The 22,294-nt window shown below is 40.2% G+C and overlaps 3 protein-coding genes across 3 annotated transcripts; all 3 read right to left on the minus strand.

The window, feature by feature from the left end:
- Window positions 1–2,071: 2,071 nt before the first annotated feature.
- LOC104447917 (probable carboxylesterase 2) lies at window positions 2,072–3,705 on the minus strand. The gene is made up of 2 exons (XM_010061661.3): window positions 3,082–3,705; window positions 2,072–2,851 (listed from the first exon to the last, which is right to left on the minus strand). The coding sequence occupies exons 1-2, from the start codon at window positions 3,603–3,605 to the stop codon at window positions 2,410–2,412; spliced, it is 966 nt and encodes a 321-aa protein (XP_010059963.1). The 5' UTR covers window positions 3,606–3,705; the 3' UTR covers window positions 2,072–2,409.
- Window positions 3,706–6,343: 2,638 nt separating this feature from the next.
- On the minus strand, window positions 6,344–9,823 carry LOC104447913 (probable carboxylesterase 2). The gene is made up of 2 exons (XM_010061658.3): window positions 9,241–9,823; window positions 6,344–7,140 (listed from the first exon to the last, which is right to left on the minus strand). Exons 1-2 carry the CDS (start codon window positions 9,762–9,764, stop codon window positions 6,681–6,683), a joined length of 984 nt encoding a protein of 327 aa, XP_010059960.2. The 5' UTR covers window positions 9,765–9,823; the 3' UTR covers window positions 6,344–6,680.
- A 7,394-nt stretch (window positions 9,824–17,217) lies between these two features.
- On the minus strand, window positions 17,218–18,791 carry LOC104447912 (probable carboxylesterase 2). The gene is made up of 2 exons (XM_039315265.1): window positions 18,215–18,791; window positions 17,218–17,855 (listed from the first exon to the last, which is right to left on the minus strand). The coding sequence occupies exons 1-2, from the start codon at window positions 18,750–18,752 to the stop codon at window positions 17,371–17,373; spliced, it is 1,023 nt and encodes a 340-aa protein (XP_039171199.1). The 5' UTR covers window positions 18,753–18,791; the 3' UTR covers window positions 17,218–17,370.
- Window positions 18,792–22,294: the final 3,503 nt, after the last annotated feature.

The raw sequence follows: 22,294 nt of genomic DNA on the forward strand, positions 1-22,294 counted from the left end.
TTTCCACATATCAACTTTAGTGTTGAATTGAACCTTCTAATATGGTATAGAGCCAGATGCAATCCATTTTGCGTCTATGTCCACACAAGTTAATCAAATTTCAGAGACCACTCCTCATCCAGCTTGCATGTGAGAGGAGGTGCTAAATATTTCACATTAGTTGACAACAGATCTTATATGATTTTTATATTATGCACAGTCTCCATACAATTTATAATTTAAGTTTTTGGGTTAAACTTTCTAATAATTAAAAAGAAAAACCAAAAGAGGCTTAAACAAAGATTTGAAGGAATAACTTGTAGGTAAAATAGTAATATGCTGACATATGCAAGAGAAAGATTTGCTCCAAGACTTGATTAAAAAAAGTTATAACACCGTATGGAAAGCTCTTCATTATATGACGGGCACAATACAGGAGCAATATAATATGATGAGATCTTATTTAAAGGAACTTGAGAGAGTTAGTTAGAATGCAACATTTGAAATGGAAGTCAACCCAACAACCAAAGAATTGGAGAGATTTTACGTGGGCTTTGATAAGTTGAAAATGGGCCCAATACAAGAGCAATACAAAAATGGATAAAGGCTGCAAGAAAATATTTTTGAAATAATGCAAAAAGGTACCTCAACAACGTTATATTAATCTATTATAATCAAATTCTTGAATCTATTGAATCTCTAGTTTGCAAAATTAAAATGCACTCCCACATTTTACCTAGGCATCTATTCGAACCATAACTGATTAATAGTGACTCAAAAAAGTAAGATAAATTACATGTCAAATTAAGTACCAACTAAATTACATGTCAAATTAAGTACCAACTTACAATTGGTCTAGCATGAGAAAGTCCATGTTAAGCACTATGATTAGTTATTCATTAGTCCTTCCTTGGTGGTTCATTTACGGGAAGGTTGCGACAAACTATCCTTAAACACAACGGTCATCATTCAACTCATAGAAATTTTCTACAAACACACGATAGTTAAAAAACACTCAACAAATTGAAGCAATTTCACATTAAAAACTGATGATAAACTATTTATCCTCCATGTTGAACAACGGAAGAACCTCCCCCGCAGGATTTCTTGGGATAGGCAAGATCTTGGGGGTTGCTCCACACCGATGCTTGCATGAAACGTCGCAATCGTCGCTCGTGAATCCACTCAATGCTTCATATTCTTTGTTAGAATTTGCTTGGGAAGACATTCTGCATTTGATTTGCTTTTTGTTTGGGCCAATTTCGTCCTCTCTCGCCCTAATTTTTTTTCCCATCTGTTTATGGACAGGAGAGAGAGAATTCTACCCCCAATTTAAGATGACAACGTCTTCCTTTGGATGCCTGATTTGCAATAACATCATTGGTGTGCGACCTTCCACCTCAACACAGGTGCGAGTTGTTAGAATATACAGGGAATGCATATCGGATCTTTAATGATGTCTCTTGAACAAAAATTTGACAAGAGCCATATTTTCATACCAACTCAAAGATTGTTCATTTTCATGAAATTTAAAAAAAAAAAAAAATCAAGATTCGAGTTAAAGCCGACGGTTATAGGAAATTAGGCCATCTGCTCAAAGAGGAAGACAAACTTGAGTCGAGACGGATGTTCGCCAACCCATCGTCTCTCTAGGGTGATAAGAGACGAGATCTTGGGCATGTTCCATCGCGACTTCCAATTGTACGGTGCAATACATCTTAAACATTGTTACCTATCAAAGGACCATCTCGAGGCCACATCCACCTTAATGCTTCCCTCAGAGGCGGCACATGCTTATCGCGGACCGTGCGTGGCCCACAAAGGACAAAAAAAAAAAAAAATCGTGAAGCGCGCACTCTTTGTCCGACCTGTTTGATCAGAATATTTCACCTGCTGATCATGATACTTTGCTAAATTCCTACAATTTACAAAATAATAATAATAAGAATAAGAATTACATATACTTCTACAAGTAGATTTGAGAAGGCTCGTGACAAAAGTCTAGCAAAAAGAAGTAACCTTAAATTTCGTTTAAGGTCAAGATGGTCCATAAATGAAGTTCAGAAAAAGGAAGATGAGACACTAGAAGTAATTTAATACCTCGAAAAGGACCGTCATGGGCCAAGTTCGCTTAATAAAAACCATAGTCTCGAACCTTGCCACGAAAGCCAAAACACGACACGCGCGCCTCTCACCCGGTTGGTCGAGTCAGAGGTTACTAATGTTAAACCCGCACCCAGAAAGTAACATGCAAATGATCGGGAATTGCAAAAGCTACACGCAATTCTTGTGGTCAAGAACGTATCGACCATTATTTTTATTTTTTTTCACCAGTACAACCGACAAAGGGGACCACCACGGTCGAACTTCAGGCAAATTAATAAGGCAAGTTCGAAAACGCCCTCTGCTTGTCAACTTCTCTCTTTTCTGTCATGCACAATCACCATCACTGTTAATGAACGAGGCCAAGCGCTTGAACATCCTCTTGGCCCTTTCGCAGCTCGGGTCGAAGATGTGGAACACATGATCCTCGCCTTCGATCTCCATGAACTCCGCCGCCGCCGGCCCGCCGCTCTCCACCAGCTTCTCGTAGTACAGCCTCCCTCTGTCCCTCAGTATGTCCTTCTCGCTCACGATCACCAGCACCTTCTTGCACGCCAGCCCCTTCACGCCGGGGGCCCCGTCCGCGAACGGGTTGATCACCGGGTCGTCGCCTCCCTTGTCCGACACGCACACGAAGCGCCACCAGCTGTCCACCAACGCCTTCCGACCGTGGTCCACCACCTCCTCTCCGATCGGTGTCTCGCCCCAGAAGTACGGTTGTATCATCCCGATCCCCGAGAGTTTGACCCGCTCGCCAAGCACGTCATCCCTTATCAGCAATCGATGCAGAAACTTAGAAAAATAATTAAATAAGGAGATTTTAGGTAAATTTCTTCAACTAGAAATATCATATTATTCAGTATCTACTCAATATAAAATTGTTTACAATTAAAAGATAATAAATTATACGTAAGACAGCAACGAAATCACAAAGTCACTTAGAGCAAATGAACAGTACAAAACTCCCTAAGCATCTTTGGATTTGTTATTGTGCTGTACCTGAGTCGCATGGCCAAGTGGTGAGACATGTTGGCGCCACCACTGTCGCCGACGAGGAAGAGCCGATCGAAGTCGGCATGGTCCCTGAGCCACGGCTCGCTCCGGGCTTGCTCGGACGCGATCCACTGCAGAGCAGCCCAGGAGTCATCGTAGGCTGCGGGGAGAGGGTGCTCGGGGACTCGGCGATAGTCGACAGAGATGACGATGGCGTTGGACTCGGCGACAAGGGCGTTGAGGCTGGCGTGATACTTGGGGTCGGCGATGGTGGCGATGATGAAGGCCCCGCCGTGGAAGTAGACGACGAGGGGGAGTTTCTTGGCTGCGGAGGAGGCGGAGGAGGGGAGGTAGATCCGGGCGAAGATGCCGGTGTCAGGGAGGATGAGGACGTCCTTGGAATCGACTCGGGTGTCCGGGTCGAGGCCGGGCGGGGCGACCTCGAAGCCGGCGAGGCGGTCGAAGGTGCCGTCTTTGTAGACTCGGATGTAGGGGAAGATCTCGACTGAGACCTCTTTGGATGAATCCATGAGAGAGAGAGAGAGAGAGAGAGAGAGACCTCAACGATCCTAAACGAGTGATATCGGCGAGGACGATGAATCGGAGAGACGAGAAACAGCGACGGCCAAGCAGGGAGAGGAAAGCGGGGCCTATTTATAGGGTGGACTTTCGGTAATTACGAGTTATAACAAAATCAGAAAAAAAAAAAAAAAAAGTGTTGGTTAGACTCGTGGTTAAATGTCAATGTCTAACCACGTCTTCCAACGTTGTTATAAACATAATACTTTTCAAGTCTCGTCTAAGATAACCTCCTTTTTTTTTTTAATTGATTAAATCCGACGATCCCGTCATGGGATTCGGATTAATTGTTTTTTTTTTTTGGTCAAAGATCCAAATTCTTGAAAAAATCAATAATAAAAATAAGTAAATTCTTTTACGTTACCTAGTAACCAAAAAGTCATCAATTGATGAAATCAACATGATTATTTGTTGCAAGTAACAAAATCCTCATCTCACTTTAATTTCTTTTTACTCTATCTTTAATGTGGTATTTTTACCCTAGGTTCGTGCATGGATATAAATCTTTAAAACGATTCATTTCGTTGAAATTATGTGACAAACTTTGTATTAAGATAATGAAGTGCTAAATCTTTTAATGATTTTTCAAGTAATTTTTCAGGATAAATTGAGAGTGAAAATTGCTGATGTGAAGGCTCAGTCAACGTCGACCACTTCATCTCCTTTTGTCTTTTTCTTTCCTATTAACGCCAGACCGTCTTCCAGATAAAGGTCACCTCTCCTCTCCACAAAATCTCCTTTTCCACTCTCTTCAAGTTTCTTTCCCCTTACGACCAAAAAAAAAAGTTTCATTCCCCAGATTTCAGTCAAGGCAATCTTCATTCTAAGTCCAAATTGTTTTCAATATGACCTGAAGCGAAATGTCGGTGGAATATGCAGTACAAGTAATCATCAATTCACTTTCATACATCACCGAATCGGTAGTGAACCTTGACCACAAAAATTCCCTCGTCAAGTTGATGGTATTATTGGTACTATTGCACATATTTACTTTGTGCCATGAACTTTTTGGAATTTGCTGAGGATTGGGCAACTTTTCAAAAAGGGTCACATGGTTCATATTGAAGATGGAGTTTGCACCATAAGAGGTGTCAACAAAAGTTGATCATCATGGTGCAAATGACAAAGAATAAGATGTTTTCCCTAACTCTTTAGATATAGAATCTCTTAAGTTTAAGCGATGATGAGAGATAACACCTTAAGTTCAAACCAACTTGGTGACTCATGTGACATCCGAAATTTTCTTTATAGTTAATGTAGAACAATAAGACACCTTAGCTCAATAAAATTTAAACATTTGAAAATTATTCAATATGTATTCTAGAGAATATCAATCCTTATTAACAATTATAATACTAATTATATTTTCCCAATAACTCTCATTAACTTAATATCTTAAACATCATGAATTACAAGAAAATTTCGGATGTCACATGAGTCGCTAAGTTCACATGAAATTACATATCGAATTTTCAATGGCGTCATTAGAAGGAACCTCAAAAGGGATCAAATTTGGCTAAGGTGCACTTCCATGAAATGCAAATGAAAAAAAAAGGATTAAAATTGGAACCCAAACTAAAATTGGTGGTTTTTAAAAGAAAAAAAAAAATAGGTCCTCTCTTGGTAGATTGAATTGAGAATGATGTAGACACCTAAAAAACCTATCTTCAAGTTGAGACTCCATTTATTTCACAAAAAAAAAAAGTACATATTGATTTAGAAAATAATTTCATAGAATCGATAACTTGTATCGCCTACAAAAACGAATAGGCGAAAAATATTTTCATTATCCACAAAATGTTTAAATATAAATTGTAGTCGATAATACATTAACTAATTATTTTAAGTGATACGGGTGAAATTTTTTAGGAAATTTTTTTTCAAATTTTTTATTATTCATAAATAAACTAAGCTTAAATGTCATATGCTTCACTGAGAATCGATGGATGCTAAACGTGAAGAGGGCGCTCTTTGTTGGACTGGTTTCTAGTGAAACTTACTTATATATCGCGACTCTTTCCTAAACTCCTACAATTACACAAAAACCAGACTAATGATCTGTTTCAATTGCAGCTGGCAAGTTTTTTTTTTTTTTTGGGTCGGAACAGCTGGCAAGTTGAACGGCCCCTTAATGGGCCCAATCTTTGTGTTATTTTATATCGACAGAAACTAGCCTTCTACCGACCAAAAAACTAGTCTTCTACAATTATTGGGCAAATTTTATATTTAAAAAAAATAAAGATCTAGTAAAAAAATGTAACATTTTATTTGGTTGAAGGTTAAGATGATCCATTAATATAGTATAAAGTCAAAATGTAAAATATATATAGATAAATGAATTCCTTGAAAAAGAATGTCATGCACCAACTTCACTTTATATGAAGGTAAAATTACACAAATAGCTCTAGCACTTTGGCTCAATGTACAAATCGATCCTTGAACTTTTAATTTGTTTAATGTAGTCCAGCCCAATATGCAATGTGGTCCAATGTAGTCCATGATTTAATCCCCAAACTATATGAAAATGTTCGATATTGTTCTTCCATTAATTCAAGAATCAAGGATTACATTGAATATTTTCATATAGTCCAAGTACTATATTGAACATATACCAAAAGTATAAAAACCACAATGCAAATTAAAATTTTAGGGACTATATTGAATATTAGGCTAAGATCCAAGAACCCCATAGATCAAATAAAATATTTAGAAATCACGTTACACGTTGAATTAAAATTCAAAGATTACTTATATCATTATCCCTCACATGAATGTAAGACTTTCCAAGGAAAGTGAGAACATGAGGCTCATGCCGAATCAGATATCACTAATGTTTTTAAAACAATAACCAGCAAAAAAAAAAAAGCAAGAATAATCAGGAACTCAGAAAAGCTACCTACACTCTCATGGCCGACCATGTATCAACCACCCACAACGTGGCGACGACCAGAAAATCTAGCAGCGACAAGCAAAGCAATAAGACAACATCAACAACGCCCTCGGTGTTTCCAACTCTCTCTCTTGTTTCATGCACCTTTCTTGGGATCATCGCCGTCGGCGTTGACGAACGCTGCCACGCGCTTGAACAGCCTCTTGGCCTTCTCGCAGCTCGGGTCAAAGATGTGGAACACGTGATCCTCGCCGTCGACCTCCATGATCTCCGCCGCCGCCCCGGCCACCCCGCCGCTCTCCACCAGCTTCTCGTAGTACAGCCTCCCTCTGTCCCTTAGTATGTCCTTCTCGCTCACGATCACCAGCACCTTCTCGCACGCCAGCCCGTCCACGCCGGGGGCCCCGTCCGCGAACGGGTTGATCAGCGGGTCGTCGCACCCCTTGCCCGACACGCACACGAACCGCCACCAGCTGTCCACCAACGCCTTACGGCCGGGGTCCGACACCTCCGCTCCGATCGGTTTCTCGCCCCAGAAGTACGGTTGTATCATCCCGATCCCCGAGAGCTTGATCCGCTTGCCCAGTGCATCCTCCCTTATCAGCCACGGATGCAGAAATTTAGATAGATAGTGCAATAAGGGAATTTTGCGTAAATTTTTCTACCATAGTAAATAAAAATAATAATTGTCTACTCGATATAAAACTGTTTAAAAATTTTAAAATTGCAATCATATGTAGGGGTGTGCAAAAGAAGCGAGACCCGCCCGGACCTCTCAAAACCAAACCGGAACCGCCCGGAACCAGTGGTTCTTGAGGGAACCGGTGGGTACCAGTCCGATTCTCGGTTTCATAGGTAGATCTGTCCATCCACCCATCCGAACCGGACCGATTATATTAAAATAATATATTAATTTTTAATATTAAAAAATTAAAATTACTAATTAATAATCCCAAATCAAATAACTAAAAAATTAAGTCAAGATCGCTTCTTTATCATCATTCCATAATGAAATGCCTGGAAAAATGCCAAAACAATTTGGCCTTAGTTAAACTAAAAAGACAATGAGGAAGAAATATCTCGTCATGCAGCTTATGTAATATACCGTATATAGACTTGCCAAAACAAAGCAAAAAAGTTTGACCGAGAGATTTTGATGTAGGATAACGAGTCCACAACAAGGAATAAATCTTTAGGCTTCATCACAAACAAAGGTTCCTAAGCATCACATAGAGGGTTTTTAAAGCATCACACCTAAGAGAAAAATAAATGCCTCGGACACGGAATTTGCCTGCAAAATTTTATTTAGACCCATGATAGCTATGAGTGTCAAAAACCGAACCGAACCGAACCGAAAAATTCGGTTTTTTCAGTTCGGTTCGGTTTTCGGTTCGATTCACATTAAAAACCGATATTTTTTTATTGGTTCGGTTTTTATCGGTTAACCAAACCGAACCGAACCACAAACCGATAAACCATTAAAAATTCAGTTTTATTCTCCCTCGACTCGTCTCCTTTGGCTCGATTTCACGTGCCTCCCTCCAATCCATGGTGGCCCAACTCGAGAGCCCCTAGCCCCCGCCCGGCGGGGCGCAGCGAGCACCGCCGCAGGCAACAGTGCGACCGGGGCGGTGATGGTTCGCCGACCCGAGTGTCAACTTGGAGGGCGGGAGAGGAGTTGGGTGGGAGGCAGCAATGCTGGAGGTCAAAGAAGAAGTAGGCGAAGATGGATGCAGAGATGGAGGCGAATTGCAAGAGAGCATTTTGAATAAAAGAGAGTGGGTTTTATCCGCGGAAGATAGAGGAGAGAGAAAGGAGGAAGATGAAGTCGCTGGTTCAGCCTCATCTCCCGCAACCTCCCCCTGCCCCCCGACCTGCTGAACGCCGTCTCCTCCATCTGCGACGATGTGGCGACGGGCGGCGACGACAGGGACAAGGACGGGGAGGACGGCACGGGCAGCGGATCCGAGGAGATTCCGGTGGTGGTCGAGAAGGGTCCGTGAGGGTTTTTTTTTTCTCTCGCCGTTGATCTTTTGGGGTTTTTGATGATGCGAGCGTCCGGAAGATGACGCAGAGAGGAAAGAGGAAATAAAAGAAATGCAAAAAACTAAAAACCGAAAACCGAAAAATCGGGAACCAACCGAACCGAACCGAAAAATTTCAGTTCGGTTCGTATTCGGTTCGATTCGGTTTCGGTTGGTTCGAAAAATTTTATAACGGTTCGGTTCGGTTCGGTTTTTCAAAAACCGAACCGAACCAAACCGTTGACACCCCTAATGATAGCCATGATAGAAAACAAGTTTAACCAAAATTGCTATCATTTCCTCACAATTATCGTAAGTGCATGCCATGATATCCTTTTGCAACCTCTTCAACTGTTGTTATGGAAGTCACGTAGTCGTTCTATATTGAAAACCAAAATTATTTCACGTTAAAATCGGTTCCATGGATCCACCCGGGAACCGAACCACACCAATGGTCCGGTTCCCGGGTGAATCCATGCAACTAATGGGTGGATCTCGGTTCCAATTTTTCGGAACCGGTCCTTAGCGGGCGGTTATCGGTTCTAGGTCGAGAACCGCCCGCCCGGACCATGCACACCCCTAATCATATGTAAGACAACAATGAATTCCCAGAGTTATTGATGAACACTAAAAGACTCACTAAGCTACTTTGGGTTTGTTATTGTACCGTACCTGAGTCGCATGGCCAAGTGGTGAGACATGTTGGCACCACCGCTGTCACCGACGAGGAAGAGCCGGTCAAAGTCGGCATGGTCCCTGAGCCACGGCTCGCTCCGGGCTGCCTCGGATGCGATCCACTGCAGAGCAGCGTAGGAGTCATCATAGGCGGCAGGGAGGGGGTGGTCGGGGACTCGGCGATAGTCAACGGAGACGACGATGACATTGGACTCGGCGACAAGGGCATTGAGGCTGGCATGATACTTGGGGTCGGCGATGGAGGCGATAATGAAAGCCCCACCATGGAAGTAGATGACGAGGGGGAGTTTCGTGGCAGTGGAGGAGGTGGAGGAGGGGCGGTAGATCCGCGCAGAGATGCCGGTGTCAGGGAGGATGAGGATGTCCTTGGACTCGACTTGGGTGTGGGGATCGAGGCCGGGCGGCGCAATCTCAATGCCGGCGAGGCGCTCGAAGGTGCCATCTTTGTAGACTCTGATGTAGGGGAAGATCTCGACCGAGACCTCTTTGGATGAATCCATGAGAGCGAGAGAGAGAGAGATGTCGACGATACTAAGGAGGGACAGGCGAGGACGATGAATCGAAGAGACAAGAAACAGCGATGGCTCAAACAGAGAGCGAAGCGGGTCCAATTTATCGGGGAGGAGTATTGGTAGTTGGGACTTAGAAGAAGACAAAAAGGTTAGTCGAAACTCCGTGTTGAATGTCAACGTCTAACTAATTCAAATGTGTCCCAGAACACTTTACAGTCTCGTCGAACCAGGCAAAGCGGGTCTATTTACACTATAGCGAGCAAGCCGCCACGATTTCTTTTTTCTTTTTTATAATGTGTAAAATGTCACGTTCTTCGACCAAGTCAGCATAATTATTTTACTGAAGACGGCAGAATGCACGTTCTCTTTTCTTTTTCTTTTACTCAATTGATGCCGGTACCCTGAACTTGAGCATGAATGAAGAGTCGACGACAATTCTTTTCCGTCCAGAAATTACGGGGGAGATATATGTCAGGCCTCGAGGAAATTCGCTGTATGGACGCAATTCTCGTAACTCTTACTTTTGTTTATCGTCTTGCCGGCATCCTATGCTATCCAAAATAATTATGCCTTTTGCTTTCTTCGTTGTAAACTGTTTTTTTTTTTTTCTTTTGTTTGTCCATTTTTCTCTGTGTCTTTTTGGCAATTTGCAGAGGGAGACGAGGTCTCTCCTCCATGAAAGATAGGTTAGGCTGAGTTTGTCGGCATCTAGCTTGTGGCTCGGGCATGCGGTGCATCACTACATATAAATCAAAAGAGGCTTAAACGAATGTTTACATGTGATTAATGAGGGCTCCTTTGTGTTAGGTTGAGCGACCATTTTCTTTGGCACCATGCATTCGTTTACTCGGTGAATCAACTCTTTATTTCACCGAAAACATTTTTTAAATTCTCTGGCGTTTTGACCACTTATAAAAATGAGTCAATGGTGATATTGCTGGCACAGATCACCTAGAGAGGGTGCAATAGACTTTTAGCAATAAACAATAAGAGAGTAAGGATAGAGAAATTACACACAAAATTTATAATGATTTGGCTTTAGTCAAGCTTATATCTACTCTCCCTTACTTACAACCTACTGGCTAGATTCCACTATATAATTAATAAGAGATTACAACTTTAAGTACAAATATTTAGTAGTAGATCACAACATCTCACTAAGTCACTTTTTTGATATTTCTCTCATGATCGCAAATGTTTAAGCTCACGAAAAACAAATGTATCACCAAAGTACGCTTGGATTTTGGAATTATAGATTCTAGACCTCATCTCTTTTTACTCCTCAATCCTTTGATCTCTTTATATACTCCTCCACTTCCAAACTAGCCGTTAGACAGCTTCTAAAGGATCATCTTCCATTTTGTCAATGGACAAAACTATATCAAGAAAATTTGGTGGCCATTAAGTGACAATGGTAAAATTTCAACTTTATTATGATCGCCAATATAATTAGAGTAAGGTTTCCATAAGTAAAGCTTCTCTGTTTAAAAAGAACTTGTCTTCAAGATTAATTTACTAATCAATTAGATTAAGTCAATCAATTATATCTCTGTGTAGAATTTGAATCAATTCACTAGTCGTTATACGTTCTAGGCTTATGTCATATTCTATTAAGTTGTCTCATTCAGAACTTGCTCCGTTTTAAACTTGCGTCTCGTTCTGCACTCGTGTCATTCCGAACCTTACATTATATCATCTACATAACAGCTTGTGTGTCTTTCACCTAATTACTCAATCATTGAACATGTTAGCAGTTTTTTATTTATTTTGTCATCTTCAAAACATCAAAAATGATTTCCCTAACAAACGAAAAAAGAAAATTTCCTACCAAAACTTAAATTTAGAAAAATTATTTTCTCTTTAAAAGATGAATTAATACCATGAAAACTCACAAACTAATACACTCGTGACAATACGTCAAATTTTATTGTGAAGTTGCTAAGTAAGAGGACACATGGATTGATGAGGCAAATCTATGTGTAAATCCATGAAGTTAAAGACCATGAAAATCCTCGAATTAGTATTACTTATGACAAATGTACTTAAAATTAATTTTTTTATTGCCAAAAACCATATATTGGTACACGAGTAATACGGTACACGAGTAATACATTCATCCTCTCTTAGTATCCATAAAAAAATCCCTAATAATCTCTCTTTGTTTCTTCAATTAGACCTAATTTGAAATAGTGACACTTTTGGTAACTCAATTAGTACTCTTGACAAAAGGGAAAATTCCAAAATAGGACCTGAAGTGCCATATTTTTCTCGAATAAGGGCCCGAAGTGGACCTTGTTTCAAATAGGAACCTGAAGTGCTATCACTTTTTTCAAATAAGGGTCTGAAGTAGATGTTGTTTCAAATGAGGACCTAAAGTGGTTATATTTGTTTCAAATAAGGACCTGACTTTTTAGCGATCAAGGGTATTTTCGTCTTTTTCCATTTTCTAGCTTTTTTTCTTCCCTCTTTTTTTTTTTTTTTTGGTTCTTCTTCTTCCTCTTCACCAGTGGCCGGCCGACCACCGGCAATGCCCACAGAGGGTTGGGCGAGGGCCACCCACGCTAGCCCTTACTAGTAGCTAGCGAGGGCCGACCTCGCCACGCCCAAGCGACACCATCCCTCGCCTGTGGCTAGCGTGGATAGCCTTCACCGGCGAAGGTGACCCTCGCCCAGCCCTTTGTGGGCATCACCAATGGTCGGCAGCCATTGACGAAGAGGAAGAAGAAGAACTAGAAAAAGAAAAGGGAAAAAAAGGGGAAAATGCCAAATGACAAAAATTCCCTTGACCGGTCGGCAACCGGTAAGGTCGAGTCCTTACTTTGAAACAATCAAATCCACTTTAGGCCTTTATTTGAAACAACTAAAGCCACTTTAGGTCCTTATTTGAAATAAAGTCCACTTCGGACCCTTATTTTCTCAAATAATGGCACTTTAGGTCCTTTTTCGAAATTTTCCCCTTGACAAAATGGCATGACCAAGTACCACTCTATGGCCTAATCATTACCTAATGTGGCATCTTGTGTAAGAAATTAACAATGTATTAAGGTTTTGTGAGTTTTACTTGACTGTCTGTCAATACTCCCTCTTCAAGATGAGCATAAGTAGTGTTTTTTCATAGGTGATACGCCATCTTAAATGCACAATACCCTCTTTTGAATGGAGTTCAGGATTCTAACAATTACTACATATCACTTGTGAAAAGGCATTACCTACGCTCACCTTGAAGATGGAGTATCAACAAAAGGTCAAGTAAAACTTGCATAAGTAGGAGTCACATGGTACTATTCTCCGTTTTTGTCCGAATCCAAGCACGGCCTATTTTGTTCTATATATTGGTGCACGTTTGCTGAACCGGTATGTCGAGGCTCTTGGATACGATTCGTGGCTACCCCTGAATGTTTTTGCAACACCCCCCTCTCTCCCTTTTCTCTATATTTTCGGTAAACTGTATGTGTGCTGGTGGTTAAGCGATGAGGGGTGTCAGTGAAGCAAAGGCCTTACGACGACTCCTTACTAAATCAACACCAGTTTGCCTATTGAGTTCCTTTGAATGACATGTTTGCTCCGCTCACGTGGTAACCGTATGTTGCGACATCTTGAATGGTGAATGGACCACAATTGAATCACTGAGGCCACCTTTCCTACTTGGGAAGGGGGAGGTGAGGAGCGATTTTCCACTTTCTCTTAGGGGAAGAGTTTGGGGGCATTTAATTTCAAGTGAGGTTTGATTCTCACGCTCTGCAAAGAAAAAGAGACAAAAATCAGAGACTGAGTTCAGAGTTAGAGTAGAAAAAACCAAAAAAAATGAACCACGATGATGCTCAGATATGGCCACTGATGAGGGAAGTTTAGCGAAATTTATGTTTTGATTCATGGTGAAGTGTTTTGTTTTGTGTTCTGACTTCTCAATCACAAGCTTTGTTTCAAATTTCTCACATTTCTCGTCCGTTGGTTCGCTTCGTTAGAAGATGTGGACTTGAGCGTGAAAGAAGGGAACAGTGGAGAGGGGGAAAGAAGAAAGGGTGAAGGGGAAAGAGAGTAGTTGTTTAGGTGGGCTTAAGTGGAGTTTTGTAAGTTTGGGCGTAATTAGGATTAGTGAATTCGGGTCTTAGTTGGTTCAGCAAGTCTGGGATTATTTCTTCTCAAAGGTTTGGGTAATATAGGTGATTGGGCTGATATGTGTCATATTTAGAAGTGGGTTTGGTGAGTTTTCTAATTGAGGTGGGCTTGTTCAAGACAAGCCCCAACCTTACCCTTGAGCCCAAATTGACGGACCAGATTGCAGCCCATATTTTCTGTTTAAAAATTATTTAATTTTTTTTTTTTAAATTTGATATAAAATTAATTAAAAATTTTAAAATTCCGAAATTTTTATTTTTTTCTAAAAATTAAGAAAAAGCTTGAAAATTAGTTTTTGAGTAGTTTTCTTTTAAAATGTGTGAAAATCCCTGATCGAAAAAATTTGTACTCCAAATTGAACAAACTCTTAAAGCTTTACAAATAAAATTTACATGCTTTTAAGGAAAAAGATTTTGGGTCGTTGGTTGCGCATTTTTGTTCCAATCATCATTTGATTGCATATTTTCTATATGTAGACAGTTGTTTCCATTTAGCTTAGTTAGGAATGACATTTTTTTCCTTATTTCTTAGTGTTAAATTATTGCTTTTCCTAGCAATTTATTTTGATTTTTTTTTATTGTTAATTGTTACTTTAACTTGCAAACCTAAGTGATCATGTTAGTTGATAAATTTAAAATCAATGCAAACTGATTGACAAACATCTTCTTGGTATAAATAAGTTTAGGTATTGAAATGATACTAGTTGATTAATAAATGAATAAGTGTAATTAAGTTCTCGACTCTAAATTCTCTAGTTGTGTATGAAGTGAGTTATATTGCCTCACTTGGTTTTTAATTAACCCTAATAAATTAGTGGTCACTCATCATTAAAAAATCCTCTTAGCCTTGATTTGACTTAATATTGAATATTCCAACGTCACGCAAAATATAGACTTAGGAAAGCTTGTACTTAACCGAGGATTGTAGGCCCATCTTTTAGATAATGCCCCTAAAGGTAGGTTGCAGCACAAAGTAATTAAACTTAGACGCTAAATTCACTTACCAACCTAGGCAGCCCAACAATCATCTTAAAAGATCACCAAATAGTAAAGGATCGTCCAAGACAGTCTCCACTCTCCGGTTGCCAAGTGCTCGATTAATTATCTCGAAATTGACAACATGCTTGTAAATCGTAGTCAGTCTACAACTTGTCCACCAAATTGATAACTTTTCTGCATAATGATATCTTCAACATTGAACTCAACTTATTAAGTTAAAGCCAAAAATGATATTGCTTGCAGGAATTAAGGGTGAGCATGATTCCATGATAGAACCTGAAACCTAAGAACCGGACCTATGAGAACATATAGGTTTCAGGTTCCAAGGTATGCGGGGTAGATTCCAAATTCCAAAAAATGAGAAACCTATTTCGATGGATAAGTTCAAAGTTCTTAATTGGAAAAAACTTGGAACCTAGAATCTACAACTTGTAATCTAAAACCTAAAACAAGTTTTAAAATTATTTTTTTGTACATATCTCCGTACGATTCTCCGATATTTCATACTATTTAATGATAAGTGTATAATCTAGAAATACTATTCAAAGTTTCCATTTTATGAATAAGATTTTTACTTTATTAATATTCATATTATTTATGTCTAAATATAAGTTATAGTTAGTAAATTGTAATCATTTAATTAATAATATAAGTGGAACTTGAATAGATCCTATAACTAATCTTGGAACTTATTACAAGGTGGGTTTCAAGTTTTAACATATACAGAGTAGATTTCAGGTTCCCAAAAATGAGGACCCTCTTCCAACGAGTAGATTTCAGGTTCCAGATGAAATCTGTATGGAACCTGAAACTGCTCGCCCTTAGCAGGAATGAAGATCAACTAATGAGATCTGAGTTAATAGATAGAGCCCGAAACTCCTGTATTACAAATGGATTGCAAAGAGAACCAGTAGAATATGACATAAAAACAAAAATTAAACTTCAAAAAACTACTGGAACTTGTATGAAACTTGGAATTGCTCGCCCTTAGTAGGAATGAGGATTAACTAATGAGATCTGAGTTAAGCTTGTGAGTTAATCGATAGAGCCTAAAACTCCCACATTACAAACGGATTGTGAAGAGAACTAGTAGAATATGACATAAAAACCAAAATTAAACTTCAAAAAACTCCCCTCATCCTTTTCTGAAATGACCTTGGCCATGTCAAGTTGGCTTAGATGGTCTCTTAGGGCAAAAGCGTAATTTCATTTTAATTTTGTCCCCCTCCTGCGCTTTTCCTCTTTTTTCCGAACAAGATATAACCCACCCTCGGCACTCTTCCATTTTCCCCTTATTCCAAACGTCATAAAGGAATTTTAGGGTGCGCATGGATTTATTTCTGTGCTTTTTTGTTCCTGAACAGAAACAAAAAAAAGTGTTTTACATTCTAACAATTTTGAACAAAAGAACGCGTTTGGTAACGTTTGGTCAGAATAAAAAATGAACAGAAACACGTTTGGTTAAATTTTATTATTTTTTTGTTTCTTTTAATTTTTTAAACATTTATTATTATTTTTTATTTTTTCCTTTCTTTTTATTTTTCTTTTTTTTCGGCGGTCCACCACGGCCTCCGTGACCGGCCGACGGGCGGGCGGCCTCGCCCGACCACGGCGAGGCTCGCGGCCCACCTGCGAGGCCGAGCCTGGCCGTGGTTGGGCGAGGCTCGGCCTCGCCGGCGCGGCAACGCCGAGCCTCGCCTTTGGCCGGGCGAGCTCGGGCTCGCCAGATCCGCGAGCCCGAGCCTCGCCATGGCCGGGCGAGCTCGAGCTCGCCCGTCCGACGAGCCCGAGCCTCGCCGGGGCGGCGACGCTCGGCGTCGCCCGAAGGCGAGGCTCGGCCTCGCCGGATCTGGGCGAGGCCGAGCCTCGGCACGGCCGGCCGCCATGGCGAGGGCGGCGGCCGGCCAAAGAAAAATAAGAAAAAAAAAAAAGAAAAGAAGAAGAGAAGAAGAAGAGAGAGAAGAGTCGTTTTGTTCTTTTGTTCTTCCGGTAGTGTTTCTTTTCTGGAGAAACAACTTTTTTTGTTTCTTTTTCTTCCTATTTCGTTGAAAACAAAAAAAAAAAAAGGAACAAAAACGCAACCAAACGCGTTTCTGTTTTTTTTGTTCCCGCACACTTTCCGTATTACAAAGTGTGCTAAACGTTCTTAGAAACGTTTCCATGCACGCCCTTATTTTCCTCACCCACCTAAAAGCCTTTCCAAACACAGCCTAAATTGTCCGATCAAGCACTATCTAAAGTGTATATATATTGGTTCCTCGTATCTAATATAATTTATGTCGTGTTTGAAACAAAATAATTATAAAACAAATAAAATTCGAAAGAGTACATTACAACCTTTGATTTTATTTATGATACGTGGAAATCATACATGTTCCGCCTAAGAGGCAAACGGTCTAAGATGTACGTCCATACTAACTCCTAATATTCCACCGCATCTTCCATAGAATGAGACATAAATTGGGGAATTTTTCTAATTAAGACATCAAAGGCGGCAAGTCACGATTGAGGAAATCTGCCAGCCGCCGGATCAAATCCTTAGCTTTCTCAGTTTTCATGTCAAACAAATGAAACCCGTGACCCTCCCCTTCCGTCTCCATGATCTCCGCCACGCCCATCCACCCGCTCCGACCCAACACCTCATAGTACAACTGCCCTCTGTCTTTTAATATATCCTTCTCAGCCACACACACCAGCACCCTCCCGCACCCGAGCCCCGCCAAGCTCGGTGCTCCATCGGCCATTGGGTTGACCCACGGTTCATCATTGTCCGGCTTAGACGGGCAAACAAAAGGCCATAGCCAGTCCACATCGGCCCTCTTATTAGGAGGCAGTGCCTCCGATCCGATCGGAGTGGAACCCCAGAAAAAAGGATGGACTAGTGCAACTCCAAGAAGCCGGATGTTTAGCCTGAGCTCGGGATCCCCGGCCGCCATCGCCGTGTTATGAGCAATATTGGCACCTGCTCAATTAGAATTTACTTGCGATTCAATTTTCTTCACGTATATGCTGTAAAACGTCAATATCAAGTCACAGTTTCCTACTAAGTATATAAAGACTGTTTCAGTCAATCGCTTTGTCCATTTGCTTTAAAACTTGGTCTTAACCTACCTAACATTTCCCAAACTTTGCATCATTATTTCCTCCATAACATGGAACTCTATCAGGTGACCTTATCATTTTAGCCCAGCTTCTTCTCCAATGAAAGTCAAAACACGTCAAATAAAACCAGAATGGAAATAAATAAATAAAGCTGGGAATAACAGGCCACAAGCACCATATGACTGAAGTAAGTGTACATCGAAATGATCATTTTTTCACCTGAGCTTTCTCCGGACAAGAACACCCTCCCAAAATCGGCGTGCTCGTTCAGCCAAGCCTCCGGGCCATCTCCGTCGCAGTGTGAAGCCGCCCACTGTATCGCAGCCCAGGCGTCCTCATAAGCCGCTGGTATCGGGTGCTCCGGGGCCTTCCTGTGGTCCACCGCGACGGCAACGACCTTGGCCTTGGCGACCAAGGCGTTGAGGTAGCCGTGGTGAATGGCGGTGAACGGGGAGGAGATGCAGAACCCTCCACCGTGGAAGTAGATGAGGAGCGGGAGTTTTCGGGAGTCAGTGAGTTTTGGGAGGAAGAGACGAGCGGAGATGACATGGGAGGAGGGCTCGGAAGTGGCCGTGGTGGCAGCGGCGGCGACGGGGATGGTGACGTCCTTGGATGAAACGCCGGTTTCGGGGTCAGTGGACGGCGGGACGAAGTCAGTTCCAAGGAGCCTCTCGACGCGGCCGTCTTTGTAGACTCTTATCATCGGAAGCCTCTCAAAGGCTACTTCCGATTTGCTTGAATTGCTGCCTGGCTCCATGAGAGAGAGAGAGAGAGAGGGGGGTTGCTCTCTGATAAGTTTGTGGTTCTCTTTTATAGACATGAAGATAAAGAGATTGTATGCATCCAGTGCGAATGCATTCTAAACCATCCAAAAGTTGTACTTCGCCATTTCATCGCTTAAACAAAATTAATCTACAAAAAAATGTTATTTTTGTTGACAATAATCTAAGCTTACGGTGAAAATATTTTCATCGATTCATCTTTGTGACTAATACAAATAATCTTTTTAAGAGAAATATTTTTCATATCGTTAATTTTGGACGAAATAGATGTACATCCATTATATTCCCATATTAAAAATGACGTACCAAAATTTTATTGGCCAAAAGTTCAACCGTCAAATAGTCAGCTTCTAGTAAAACGTGATTGAAAAATTGACCAAGTGTACATTGGACTATTATGCTTATGGTTTGATCCACCTTGTTCGTGGATATTTTTTTTTTCACCAAGTCACACTTTTGGCTTGCATATAGTCCAATGCACCAGCTTCAATTTGCCGAATGAAATCTTTCGATGGTCAATTCCAACAAATTAAAGTGCCAGTTGTTAGTAGCCAAAAGTCTGATGTTGACTTCACTCGTAAGGGTTAGAGTTTGAGCTAGTCTCTCCTTTCCCTTTCTCTTGTTTGTGTTTCTTTTCTCTTTTCTCTTTTATCTTTTCTTTTCTCCCAATCTAAATTTGGAAATTCTCATCTCCCTATCTAATTCTAGATCTGAGAGCCATTCTCTCTCGATCTAGATCCAAGAGTATAATAAATATGCTTTTGATTCAATACTTTTATGCTATGTGGGTGTACAAGTTTTGTGTTTTCAACTTCAATAATTATCGCATGAGTTTTGATGTCTTACTGAACCACGAAAATTTACTATCATAAATATTATATTTATGTTTGCTCAACTTGTTTTGATTGTCTCTATACATCGATTGTATAGAGGAAGCCAAATCTAGATGCACATCTGTCAACTATCAATATCGTAATTACTGGAGAAGGATTTCATCGACGATGATATGAGATCTAGTGACCGAATGATGATTATTTTGGTTGACAAATTTGTTATTATGGAACAATCGTGCTTAACCCTGTTAGTGCCTTGTTGACTCTCTTTCTTATCTAGATTTGGGTTTGTCTTGCAATATTTTGGGTTTTACTTTGCTTCTATTCGCTTTGTTATGAAGTAGCAGGTTGATTTATCTTTTTAAGCAATGAATATCATTTTCTTTTGATTAAAAAAATCCGTGTAATGTTATTATTGAAATTTCACCTAATTTTGTATTGCACTACTATTCTTGTAGTTTGGTTGGCGCAAATTCATTGTCCATGGTCCCATCTAAGTTTTCCCACCGCGTACTTTTGACAAGCATCCTCGGACACATAGGCTAAATTTGCCGAAATCAGGGAACCAGGACTTGATTATTATAAGTTCGAGGAGATAATTGCAAGAAATTAGAAATTTAGGACCGCATTATAAATAATCCTAGTTCACATATCAATTATGTACTTTTTTTACCATAAAAAAAAGTGTTATGGATTTTTTAAGAAAGCTAACGGAGTGTGAATGTGTCATCATGTACTAATTTAGGTTTTTTGTGACCCAAAAATTTGTTTTTGCTAAATTTATCACAAGTGTATTAATGTAAGGTTTTTTGTGGTACTAACTGTACGGATTTCCACACATACTTGCCATGTCAATATCATATATTATCCAATTCAGTAATTTTACTAAGTAGAGTAAATTTATCACATGCGTACTAATTTGAGATTTTTGGAGATAAAAAATTAATTTGTAGTAAATTTCTCATAAATGTACTAGTTTAGGATTTTCCATACTATCAAACCTTAAAAAATCAAAAGTCATTTTTCAAAATATGACTAGACATCAACACTTGGTTTAGAATTTTGCTCTTGGGCACCAAAACTCCAATACTCATTCCCAAACCCTTGGCAGTGAGGCCGAGACTAGAGATCAAGGCCAAGTGGTGGGCACCCAAGCCCAAGTCCATCGAGGCCAAGCTCCAAACTCCAACGCCCTAGCTCAAGACCATTTTGCCGAGCCTCGGACCCCATCACCTGCGCCCAAGTCTCCAACTTTGCGCCTGAGTCCATCGAGACCGAGTCCAAGGTCCATCAAGGCCGAGCTCGAGACCCCAATGCCCTAGCTCAAGACCATTGAGGCCAAGCCATGGACCCCAACACCCATGCCCAAGTCCCCAACTTTGAGCTCAAGTCCATTGAGGCCAAGCCCAAGACTCCAGTGCCTGTGCTCGAGCCAAAGTTCCTATTACGCATTTCTATTTCAATGATCACTTGATTTTGCATCTTCAATATGTTGATTATTGTTTCCCTTTAGCTTAGTTAAGAAATGCATTTTTTCTTGTTCTTAGTGTTAAATTCTTACTTTTCCTATAATTTATTTAATACTTCCTTGGCTATCTATTGTTATTTCAATGATTGCACACATGCATGATCATCCCACATCTTAGTGGATATATTTAAAATTATTTCAAACTGTTTGATAAATATCTTTTTGAAATGAACAAGTTTAGATACCAAAATAGCACTAGTTGATTAATTAGTGTAATCAAGTTATCAACCTTATATTCTCTAGTTGCGTAGGAAATAAGGTATATTCTCATGCCTCACTTAATTTCTAACCGACCCTAATAGACTAGTAGCGACTCCTCATTAAAAATCCTCTTAGCGTCAATTTGAACATTGAATGTCCCATGTCACTCAAAGTATTGACTTAGGAGAGTTTGTGTATAATCAAGGGTTATAGGCCCGCCTTTTTAGGTAATATCCATAAATCTATGTCTTTTCCCTTCCAAACAAAAAAAAGTAGGTCGCAACACAAAGTAATTCGACTTAGACTCTAAATTCATTTATCAGCCTTAGCAGCCCACAGACACCTTGAATGATCACCTACCAACACAAGAAATCATTAAGGACAGCCTTCGGTCTTTAGGTAGTCAATTAGTAGTCTCAAAATCGACAACATGCTTGTAAATCAACATCTAGGTAGTTTTAGTTGGCAATTATGAAAATCAATAACTTGTCCACCAAATTGATAACTTGTCCACATAATCGGTATCTTCAACATTAAACCAAACTTATTAAGTTGTAGTCAAAAATGGTATTGCATGTAGGAATAAGGATTAAACAGCAAGATTTGAGTTAAGTTTGTGAGCTAATCGATTGAGCCCGAATGTGAAGAGAACCAGTAGAATTTGATACAAAAACAATAAACTTCGAAAAACTACCGTCATCCTTTTCTGAAGTGACTTTTGCCATGTTAAGTTGGCTTGTATAGTCTGTTAGGGCAAAAGCATAATTTCATTATAATTTTTCTCCCTATCCTTCGCTTTTCCTCTCTTTCTAAACAAGCTATAATCCATCCCTGGCACTTTCTTCCATTTTCCTTTTATTCCAAACATTATAAAGAAATTTTATTTTCCTCAACCACCTAAGACCTTTCCAAACACAGCCTAAATCGTCGGATCAAGCACTACTCAAATTGTATC

Source organism: Eucalyptus grandis, chromosome 6 (genome assembly GCF_016545825.1).
Source record: "Eucalyptus grandis isolate ANBG69807.140 chromosome 6, ASM1654582v1, whole genome shotgun sequence".
Lineage (NCBI taxonomy): Eukaryota > Viridiplantae > Streptophyta > Magnoliopsida > Myrtales > Myrtaceae > Eucalyptus > Eucalyptus grandis.